The sequence below is a fragment of the Sinohyriopsis cumingii genome, chromosome 1 (genome assembly GCF_028554795.1).
Source record: "Sinohyriopsis cumingii isolate HCF-2022 chromosome 1, ASM2855479v2, whole genome shotgun sequence".
In the NCBI taxonomy this organism is placed as follows: domain Eukaryota; kingdom Metazoa; phylum Mollusca; class Bivalvia; order Unionida; family Unionidae; genus Sinohyriopsis; species Sinohyriopsis cumingii.
The window spans coordinates 156091406-156104116 of NC_142961.1; the positions used below are offsets into that span (position 1 = coordinate 156091406).

The following is a 12711-nucleotide window of genomic DNA, read 5'->3' on the forward strand; positions in this document are numbered from 1 at the left end:
TACTCCATAACTTATGGTTTTATTTTCAGATATTTTCCATTTAATGTTACCGATTGGGATCTATTGCACAAGAATGATGTGAACCACTCAATAGTATCATTACAACATTGACAGAATTTTAACTTTGCAAGAAGAATTTCATTGACTTTATCAAAGGCTTCTTGAAAATACATCAGTATAATATCTTCTAACTTTCCTTCATCAGAGACATTCAACCATTTGCCAATCATCAAAACATGTGAAATTTTGCAATAATGATCTTTTCAAAGGCTTTTCTAGTTATTTAGGAAGAGATGGAAGAATTGATATTGGTCTGTATTTTATTTTACATCCTCTTTTGATTCAGCTTTGTATAGTGGTATTACTTTGGCAGTTTTCCAAGAACTGGGAATCTGACTTGCTTCCAGACTGTGGTTACATGGAAAGGTAGTACACTGTGGTAGTATACTGTACTATCAGCTTTAGGACACATGGTATTAACTGTATGGAAAAAAGGGAACCAATCTGAAAATCGCTAAAGATAAAACAGAGTATTTATGAGTTTGGCTGCAGATAAATACATGTATATGCAGTACCAGACACTGCAGATATATACATGTATATACAGTACCAGATGCTGCAGATAAATACAATGTATATACAGTACACACACTGCAGATAAAATACATGTATATACCAGACACAGCAGATAAATACATGTATATACAGTACCTGACACTGCAGGTATATACATGTATATACAGTACCAGATGCTGCAGATAAATACATGTATATACAGTACACACACTGCAGATAAATACATGTATATACAGTACACACAATGCAGATAAATACATGTATATACAGTACACACACTGCAGATAAATACATGATTATATAGTACCAGACGCTGCAGATAAATACATGATTATACAGTACCAGACACTGCAGATAAATACGTATAAACCAGACACAGCAGATAAATACATGTATATACAGTACACACACTGCAGATAAATACATGTATATACCAGACACTGCAGATACATTTCATGTATATACAGTACCAGACACTGCAGATAAATTCATGTATATACAGTACCGAGACACTGCAGATAAATATGTGTATATATACAGTACCAGACACTGCTGATAAATTCATGTATGTACAGTACCAGACACTGCAGATAAATACATGTATATACAGTACCAGACACTGCAGATAAATTCATGTATATACAGTACCAGACACTGCAGATAAATACATGTATATACAGTAGCAGACACTGCAGATAAATACATGTATATACCAGACATTGCAGATATCTAGAGCAGTAGTACTACTATTGGGTGTAAATTGCAATGATGCGCTCAGAGCGATTGCCTCGTTTTAAAAAGCAGATACATGTCTCAAATGTTTGAAATAAAATGTAAAACTTTTGATGGTAAGATTTTCTTGCAATCTGTTTTGAGAAAGGCAAATTAGGGAATGTAATTAAATGTTCTTATCAGTTTTTTTTAAGGACAATTTGTCAAGACAGGACCATGGCAAAATTACGGAATTGTGTCTAAGCTTTGTCTGTAAAAAGAAAGGCTGGATTAGAACTGGTGCAGAATTATTCTGACTTTTGATAAAACCATGATTAAAGCAAACATAGCATTTTGTTTTCAATCAAAAGAGATTTTATTTTTTTAAATCCCAGTATACATTGAGTTTTACCACAATGTGTGGAAAAGCAAAATTTTATGAGAACTGTTAAGCAAGACCTTCTTTTTTCTTTAATAAAATCTTTGATTTGTAAGTCCTCACTAACTAAGCAAGAAACTGAACTCTGGAAAGCTTAATCTGGTCATAAAGACTTCACAATATGCACACTGATGTATTTTTAAATAAAAAAAAAGAAGTGAGACCTGTGCCACAACATCATGCTTCATGGAAAAAACAACTAAGTGGGCAAATCAAAACTTGACATTCAATTAATGACATGATTAAATTACCTTGTGGTGTTGAAGCTTCGTTCTGTGGCTGCCTGTTTACATTTCTCGTCGGATCTTCCGAATAGCGATCTATGCTGTTAGGTTTGGTGGTAGCATTGCTTGTTACTTCTTTATTTGCAATATCAGAAAACTTCTGATCTACATCATTTTTCTGTCCAGATACACAACAATTTCCCATGTTTGTTAATCACTTGTTTTTCATCCAAACAAAAAGTCATTCATGTACACAAACAATCCTTTTACATAATGATGTAGTGGAGTGAGGTTCTTATCCAATGCTTCCAGACTGTAGGTAAATGAATAAAAAATAATAATAAATAAACAAATTCAGACTTATTTTCTTCATAGTATGTGCAATCATTAGACAGTAAGTGCAGTCAATTAACTTTTGCCTTGTGAATTGAGCTGAATATAGAATGACTAAGAAATACAAACATTTGTCAAGCTCACAGACTTAATAGAGACCTGACTGCTCACAGACTTAATAGAGACCTGACTGACATAATTCAGAACAAAACATTATTATACATTTTTACATTTTGTATGTTCTTAGAACTTAAAGAATCAACAAAGATGTCAGGATGGGATTTGAACTTAAGTTCCTTTGTTCCCTCCTCTTCTGTATCTGGACTTGTCGTATGACTTTTTTGTAACAGACAGTTCTAATTAAAACGAAATTGGTGTAATAATATAAATAAATATGTACCCTGAACTAATCAACTGGATACGGACATTTCATAACAAAAAAGAGGAGGAAGTAATGTATCAGTAATGACAGTCAATATTAGTCATGGGAATCAGTCAGAATTTCATAATCTATTATCAGCTACACTTAACCAACTAATAGTCCATTATAATTGGTTACGAAGAGTACATTTTAATTTTTGTTTGTTATACAATTATATCTTTGCTCAAGAGTTAAAAATGTTAATAAATGTGCAGGAGTAATCTATTTTAATGACACATATCCTTTAACCTAATAATAATATTACATTTTTTTATATAACAATAATAATAATAATAATAATAATAATAATAATAAGGACTTCTTTCTATAGCGCCTAATCTTTAGAAGCTCTAAGCACTTTACAACATTAAACAACACCTAAAACATAAAAAACATATATAATGATATGATTGAACAAAAACAAACACCATGAAATTAGAAAACATAAAACATGCTGAAAATATTTAAGGTAGGAAACATTATTAGGTCTTTAAGTTTGTTCTTCCAGTCGAAATAAGTGAGTTTTAAGAGCTCTCTTGAATGGATTCACTGTGTCTTTGTGTCTAAGTTCAGTGGACGATTCATTCCATGTTGCTGGGCCCTGGTATGCAAAAGAACATTGTCCAAATGACTTTGTTTTCATAGTGGGTCTCAGTTCAGAAGCTACATCTGTTGTCGCTCTTTTGTCAAACCAAACTTATTTCTGGTGGAATCAGCTCCACTTCAAACAAAAATTACATTCTTAAGATGTCAGATACTGATTATGCACTGAAAGAAACTTGTACACCATGTGATTTCACTCCTTTCAAACACTTACAAGAATTTTCTTCAAAAATGTAACTTTTTTTACTCCTGGCCATTACACCCAACATTCCACAAAAATTATTTGAAGGACTGAAGGTCAGTTAAGCTTACAGCTGCTGTTTATTGGTGCCACATCCATTAGTAATTCAAAACATTATGGTACAAAAAAGCTACAAGAAATTCTTAATTTAAATCCTTTTGCACTGAAAACATGTTTGGAGTTACTCGAGAATACATTCATTAGCAAATATTCAAGATGAGGGGAACAACAACAAAAATAGTTACTTCCAATAATCACTCCATTATTACAGACTTCAAAACTGATCTGCTCCCATTTCAGTCCTGTCAGAACCAAACACTGCCATGGCTAAATAATATGATACATCAGTCATATGTTGAAAATTTAAATTTTTTAAACAAATTAAGGTATGTACAATAGTTTGTGGATTTAATATCAATATATAAAAACACTTCCAATCACATAGCTGAGGACTAAATGGCAGAAGAAATCTCAAACGTAAACTCTTCAACTGCATTTAAAGCACCTGCAGTCTGGAAATATTTGGGGTTTCAAGGGTCAAATAATTACAAAGCCATTAGTAACAAAAATCACATGTAGATTCTGCACAATGGTCATTGTAACCTTACTGCATGATCAACACCAACACAGTGATAAAGTCACCACGTGCAAAAAACATATGAACAAGGTTGGAGTCAACATCATGATATGTATCATCACTCCCATACTCTAGTGAATCACCCAATAAATGTATGACAAATAAAGTCATCTGTACAATAGTGTATCACCCAAGTACAGTGATATGCATAAAATATCTTCCAAGCAGATGATACACAGCCTTACACCATAGGTAATGTATCAAAGATTCCATATATGCATAAATACAACTGATCAAAAACACATGTACAAACAATAAATATCATAGTGTATATTTAATGACTAAAGAGCCAACAGTTTCTACACTCCTGCCGAAAGTCATTCAATCATAAAATAATGGTCAAAGGAATCTTGTTAATAGGAACCAGGGACTTCCATTAAATTTAAACTTGGAGGTGAGTTGGTAAAGTAAGCAAGGATCGTGGTGGGACCTCCTCCAAAGGGGATAATATTTTTTTTAGAAGTGCCCAGTTGTAAATTAAAAGTAGCAAGGTAGACCACCTGGCTCCCGGCTGATAAGGAAAGCCCTGATAGTAGTTGAATACTTGTCTAAACACTCCTTTTTAATACAGCAGTGAAATACTAACTTGTCTAGATACTTTTTAATACAGTAGTGAAATACTAACTTGTCTAGATACTTTTTAATATGGTAGTGTAATACTACTTGTCTAGATACTTTTTAATATGGTAGTGTAATACTAACTTGTCTAGATACTTTTTAATACAATTGTGTAATACTAACTTGTCTAGATACTTTTTAATATGGTAGTGTAATACTAACTTGTCTAGATACTTTTTAATACAGTAGTGTAATACTAACTTGCCTAGATACTTTTAATACGGTAGTGTAATACTAACTTGTCTAGATACTTTTTAATACAGTAGTGTAATACTAACTTGCCTAGATACTTTTAATACGGTAGTGTAATACTAACTTGTCTGGATACTTTTTAATACGGTAGTGTAATACTAACTTGTCTAGATACTTTTTAATATAGTAGTGTAATACTAACTTGTCTAGACAGTTTTTAATTCAGTTGTGTAATACTAACATGTCTAGATGCTTTTTAATACAGTAGTGTAATAATAACTTGTCCAGGCAGTTTTTAATACAGTTGTGTAATACTAACTTGTCTAGATACTTTTTAATACGGTAGTGTAATACTAACTTGTCTAGATACTTTTTAATATGGTAGTGTAATACTAACTTGTCTAGATACTTTTTAATACAGTAGTGTAATACTAACTTGTCAAGACAGTTTTTAATACAGTTGTGTAATACTAACTTGTCTAGATACTTTTTAATATGGTAGTGTAATACTAACTTGTCTAGATACTTTTTAATACAGTAGTGTAATACTAACTTGTCCAGATACTTTTTAATACAGTAGTGTAATACTACCTTGTCTAGACAGTTTTTAAAACAGTTGTGTAATACTAACATGTCTAGATACTTTTTAATATGGTAGTGTAATACTAACTTGTCTAGATACCTTTTAATACAGTTGTGTAATACTAACTTGTCTAGATACCCTTTAATACGGTAGTGTAATATTAACTTGTCTAGACACTTTTTAATAATGTAGTGTAATACTAACTTGTCTAGATACTTTTTAATACGGTAGTGTAATACTAACTTGAAGAGATACTTTTTAAAATGGTAGTGTAATACTAACTTGTCTAGATACTTTTTAATACGGTAGTGTAATACTAACTTGAAGAGATACTTTTTAATACAGTTGTGTAATACTAACTTGTCTAGATACTTTTTAAAACGGTAGTGTAATACTAACTTGTCTAGATACCTTTTAATACAGTAGTGTAATACTAACTTGTCTAGAGAGTTTTTAATACAGTTGTGTAATACTAACTTGTCTAGATACTTTTTAAAACGGTAGTGTAATACTAACTTGTCTAGATACTTTTTAAAATGGTAGTGTAATACTTGTCTGAATACTTCCATGTATAGAGTTCAACGACCATGGGATGAATGGTCTTATAGGTGTAAATTAGAATTACCAGAAAACCAGCCTGAAACAGTCACTGTGAATGCATTTAAGACTCTAAACACACATTGGTTCAAAATGTGATACATTCTTGCGTAAAACATTGAAACAGTGTATACTGAGCAATATTCCTACCAAGAGCCACCCACCCACCCATGATATAAAAACATGAACTTGCCCCAAAAAATACTTTCAACATTGTGAGATGAAGATGTACATGCAAATGCCCTGATGACTGCATGAACTCACTTTACAGTGTGTAGCCCTTGTCTGCATGAACTCACTTTACAGTGTGTAGCCCTTGTCTGCATGAACTCACTTTACAGTGTGTAGCCCTTGTCTGCATGAACTCACTTTACAGTGTGTAGCCCTTGTCTGCATGAACTCACTTTACAGTGTGTAGCCTTTGTCTGCATGAACTCACTTTACAGTGTGTTGCCCTTGTGCAATGTCACAGATCATGACAAAATGATTATCATACATAGGCCAGTACCATTATTTAAATTATAAAATACTATACTTGGAGAAAAAGAATAAAGCCAAATTGCCTTCAGTAATGAAACAGTAATAACAATAAAAATTAACTGATACTTATGTAGTATATGCTCTTGTTAAAACAACAACATAGAATCTTATGAAATTGCTAGATGCAGTTATGAAACGTCTTGTGCTTTGGTATAAAAAAAAAACACTCTCTCGTGCAGTTGAAACAATGGTTAGAGTATAGAGATCTTAAAACAAATGGAACTCAACCAAAATGAAGCTGCAACATTGATTATACATAATGTCTACATAATACGGAACCCAACAACATCAACAGAAAAAGGAAATAAATTACCTCTTCTAAGTTTAGTAATAAATTTCCCTTCTATTGAAAATCAAAGGCAATGCTGGAAAAATGTCAGTTGTTTCGTTACCTGGTTGTTTCATAATGTGGATTCAAACCAGCAACTTCAAAAGATGTTTTTATACATATACATGTATTAATTTCACACATTCTTTGGTAATGTTTTAGTTTTTATTGAATCGCTTTGTAAATATCTTCCCTACACATAAGGCTGTTTCTGTTCTACTGGTACATGTCTTAAACACTATAAATTTATTCTTGTAATTTAACGCATTGTAATACTTGTCTGTCCAAACTGTTATTGTAAGATCTATTTTGACTCGTTATATATTTTTTTAAATTTATTATTTTATTGTACTTTCAATTTTTTTTTAAAATTTGACTTCATTTCATTTTTAATAATAAAACTGCAATAATTAAAGGTACACTCTGCTATTCAATGATTCGCTCAAAGTTGTTTCATTTTTATATCAAATAATCTAGACCACATATCACTACAAGCCATCTGAGATTCAATTCTAAGTGGTCACTCATGCCCATGCCCAGTCAGTCGTAAAAGATGCATACGGCTCTTAGGAGCTGCTAGCTAATACAAAATGGCAGCACTCGAGTCTTTCTTCTGCCATCATGGCATTCATATTGCATCTCAACAACTGTTATTTTCATCAAAATATCTTGTCAATCAACAGCCATCATGTTTCCCAAGTACTCTCCAAAGGATGCTGGTAACAAGACTGCTAATTGGCCAGATTACAAAGAAAGTATGGAAGAGTGAGTCTTTATAAGTTATGTCTTAAATGTACAATAGCATTTGCAGAAATACTTGGTACAAAGCATCCAAGTTGCAAAATGACGTGCACTGTTTTGACTTCCCCCACAAACAAATTCCAGTTCATTACATCATAACATAATGATCATTTTATTTTTCAAGTGCATAATTTAAAAAAATTATCATTGAATTGAGTCTTTTTTATCAGTCCAGGCTCCTCGAGTCCTTGTATCATTTCTGTAAAGTAATGAAAATTAAATGATGAAAGAGGCTTGTGCTTCAACATCGGGAAAGCAGTTTTTATTGTCAGCTTAAATCAGTGGATTTTTCCAAGGGGTGTGGGGGTTTTTAAGATCAAATTTGAAAGGGTTAGTTTTCATCTACTCTATCCAAATCATCACAGTAAAACAGTTTTTATTATTTACAACTAAATTACAGAAAGATCAAATTATTATTATTATTATTATTATTATTACTATCCTCATATATCTTTGCAGGGTCAAACAATGCATAGAGGCAAACACAGTCAGTCCAATGTCCCAAGTGGACAAAACACAAAAGTTATCACTTAAAAAAGATGAAAACAACAATAAGGTTTACTAAAAGCTACATCATCTATATGGCCAAAGGCAAAATACCTTGTGGGTCAATGGCTTCATATAATGTTTATAGCACTATTTTTCAGTCAGCTAAAAAATGTTTTATACAGTACTAAAAGGATGGATATTCAATCTCCAGGAATCAAAGCCAAGTTTCTTTTTTTCCAATCATCATACAAATCTTGTAGATTCTAATTAACAGAACCAATTTAAATGTGCCAGATATCAACCGTCCAGTGACAAGATTTGTTTAGAAAAATAGTTTCAAACAATTGATGTATTAGCATGACTATACAAATAAAACAACTGATGTATTAATATGATTGTGCATGACAAATGTTTCATGGTATTTGCATACCCTTCCGTTTGCTGGTACCCCCCTATTGATTTTAACAACAAAAAGCATTAAAAATATTTAAAAAATGCACAATACATAAGCCATTTCATTCACCGATTTATAATTTCTAACCTGACTGTTGCAGAGGGATCCCTAATACTATCAAATTATTGGTCTTTCAATGCAAATGGAAGCCCCTGATGTAATCAAGCAAACAGACTGCTCAAATGGAAGCCCCTGATGTAATCAAGCAAACAGACTGCTCAAATGGAAGCCCCTGATGTAATCAAGCAAACAGACTGCTCACTGTCCATTTCTTATTTCTGGAATAGTCTATTTCACAAACAACTTTGTTGTCCGTGTCCATTATTTGCAATGTCTAGTTTAAACTGATGCATTAGTATGACTGTACAAATATAACTGATATATTAGTATGCCTGTACAAATATAACAACTGATATATTAGTATGATTGTACAAATATAACTGATGTATTAGTATGATTACAAATATAACTGATGTATTAGTATAATTACAAATATAACTGATGTATTAGTATGATTGTACAAATATAACTGATGTATTAGCATGATTATAAATATAACAGCTGATGTATTAGTATGATTACAAATATAACTGATGTATTAGTATGATTGTACAAATATAACTGATGTATTAGTATGATTATAAATATAACAACTGATGTATTAGTATGATTACAAATATAACTGATGTATTAGTATGATTACAAATATAACTGATGTATTAGTATGATTGTACAAATATAACTGATGTATTAGTATGATTATAAATATAACAACTGATGATTGTACAAATATAACTGATGTATTAGTATGGTTATAACTATAACAACTGATGTATTAGTATGATTACAAATATAACTGATGTATTAGTATGATTGTACAAATATAACTGATGTATTAGTATGATTATAAATATAACAACTGATGTATTAGTATGATTACAAATATAACTAATGTATTAGTATGATTATAAATATAACTGATGTATTAGTATGATTGTACAAATATAACTAATGTATTAGTATGATTATAAATATAACAACTGATGTATTAGTATGATTACAAATATAACTGATGTATTAGTATGATTATAAATATAACTGATGTATTAGTATGATTACAAATATAACTGATGTATTAGTATGATTGTACAAATATAACTGATGTATTAGTATGATTATAAATATAACTGATGTATTAGTATGACTGTACAAATATAACTGATGTATTAGTATGATTATAAATATAACAACTGATGTATTAGTATGATTACAAATATAACTGATGTATTAGTATGATTATAAATATAACTGATGTATTAGTATGATTGTACAAATATAACTGATGTATTAGCATGATTATAAATATAACTGATGTATTAGTATGATTGTACAAATATCCTGAAAATAAAATGAATATGATACTTGATCATGTTACACAAATTATAAGTATGTGGCCCGAGGTGGCTGAGTGGTCTAAAGTACTTGCCTTTACCAACCACTGCCATCTGGGCCAATGTAGTTTTCTGAAAAAGCTTGCTAACAGCTTCCTATGGGTAGGTGGTTCTTACTGGGTTTCTTCCAGGTTTTTGCCCCACTAGCTAGCTATACTGGTTGACATGTATAGCCATGAATGACCTATTATACATTGAAAAATGGTATTAAACCAAAGACAACATTAACAAATTAAAGGTTTGCAAAAATTGACATTTACTGTGGTTTATTTACCAGAGTTTAGCAAATTTCAAAATCCCCAAGTAGCCCAGCAGGCTACTATGAAATAACCCTGGTAGCCCAGTTTAAATTAAGTAGCCCCAAGAGGGCACTTTTAATGTGAAGTCGTAAGGCCCCGACTTTCCTTGTGACTTCTGAAACAACAGTGATTATTCTCTTTGGTAAAACTTTTTTTGTTAAAATGGAAAATCATATCGGATTCGAACAGAGCTACCAGGATTCAACATATATAGTGTAGCCCAGACAAAATATACAGGTAGACCCTGGATTTCAAACACAAGACTGCAATGATAGACACTGTTTATATATGCTTCACTCTAATGGTCACCAATAATCATTTTGGCTCTGTTCCAATAGTTTCAGATTTACAATGTCTCAAGGAGGAAATTAATGTTTTTTCTTCAAGTTTGGTTAGGATCTTAATTACATTTTAAAAGCAACTTCCTTGTCCCTTCTTCATTCTTAATATTGAACACATCACCTACTTAGTCTGATACAGCATCTTAAAGCTTTATTCTCTTCGAGAACTAATTTTTAATTCATATTAAAATCATTAAAATAATGGTCTTACCACCAAAATCTACTCAGACCATCCAATCTGAATGATTTAATTTTTGGGAAACACTAAATCGTGTTCTGGTATTATCTCAAATTCAAACTTCTAGAAAACGAATGCTGCTTTAAAAAGAAATTATTTGTACAGAAAAGAACCAGTCACATACTTTACAGAATTAACTAGAATGAATGAAACTATCTTTCTAAATTTAAATGAGTGCATGAATGTTAGAACTGAGTGTTCAAATACCAAAAATGAAAAACTATTATTACTTATGTAATGTACATGCAACAACAGTGACAGGGTCTATGCAAATTGCTGCATGGAACCAGTTAATTCTTCATCGTATCTCCTCTCTGTGCAGTATGGTTTGAATTAAGTATCAGATTTAAACACTCGCTCAAGGTATATTTTGAGTCTGCAATACAAATACTTCATAAAACTAATAACAATTATGAATCATGTGGTAACTGGTTCAGTGCAGCAACTCCTGCAGTCCCTTGAATTATTTGTGCCACCCCCCACCCACACCAATTTTTTAAAAGTTAATGTACTGTATATATGTCAATTTGTAATGAAAAATATACAGACTATAAAGTTTAGTGTTGAATAAAATAATTTTTTGTAAAATCAAAGAAAATAAGATCTAACAATGAGTGATTATGGAATTACCACCCTGCAAGATATAATCTGTAAATAAAATTTAAAAAAATAAGGAGATAACTCTAAAATCTTAAAAAGCTGAATCTTGTCATAATACAAATGCATCCCAAGTTTCATGAAAATGTCTTAAATGACATCATTACAAGCCATGAAAGACAATCCACTATGCTCTTTTATCACCCATCACTGAGATTTTCTCATGAATATGCAAAAGCAGCTTAACCAATCACTGTTGAGTGTGGGTCAAAAAGTTTAACCAATTTGACTCAACATGACCTTTTACACTGTTTGCATGAGCCAATCAAGGTTCACTTCCTAAAAAGTCATTTGCTGATTGATAAAGCTGGCACTTTTTGTCAATATGACACAGATTCTTACTTTGTGTTGTTGATGACATATTCTTGTTTATGTGTACTCATGAAAAACAAGAAAATTTCAACACAGGCAGGCACAGGTGATAAAAGAGCATTGCAAATTTATGCACATGGCATGATGATGTTTAAGCAGTTCTGATGACATTACCCATAAAAGAGTGTGATAAATAGATGGATGGACACAATTTTAAAATAAATGGGGATAACTCTTAAAATGCAGATCAAACAATACTCCATCTTTTACAGGACACTATATATATTCAATCACGATGCAAACACATAAACAAGTTTCATTAACACATTAACCCCTGGAGGTTTTTGTTGTTTTCACCAAAATTTGAGTAGGAAACACATTTTAAAAACTATTTCTGAATACATCCTTATACATAACTTCCAGGTGTTCTTCCAATCACATAATGCCTAGTTGTGTTAGAAACTTCATTTTTCATTGGCTATTTGGCTCCCACATGAGCAGAAGGATAAAAGTTGAAGTTCTTTTTTTCTTTTCTTTTTTGCTTAATGAACCCATTATTTTCGTATCGAGACCACTCTTTATTCCAAATACCTATCTTATCCTACTTTTTGCAAAGGTTCATCTGT

At 31.5% G+C, this 12711-nt stretch overlaps 1 protein-coding gene across 2 annotated transcripts in view; it reads right to left on the reverse strand.

Annotated features, from left to right (window-relative positions):
- Positions 1-12711, reverse strand: part of LOC149808204 (tyrosine-protein kinase yes-like) — a 121032-nt gene that overhangs the window by 95604 nt on the left and 12717 nt on the right. For both annotated transcript variants that reach the window (XM_089974662.1, XM_089974645.1), the window contains exon 2: positions 1978-2263. In XM_089974662.1, the coding sequence (XP_089830788.1) occupies positions 1978-2155 (178 nt within the window). In that variant the 5' untranslated portion in view covers positions 2156-2263. The remainder of the gene's footprint in view (positions 1-1977; positions 2264-12711) is intronic.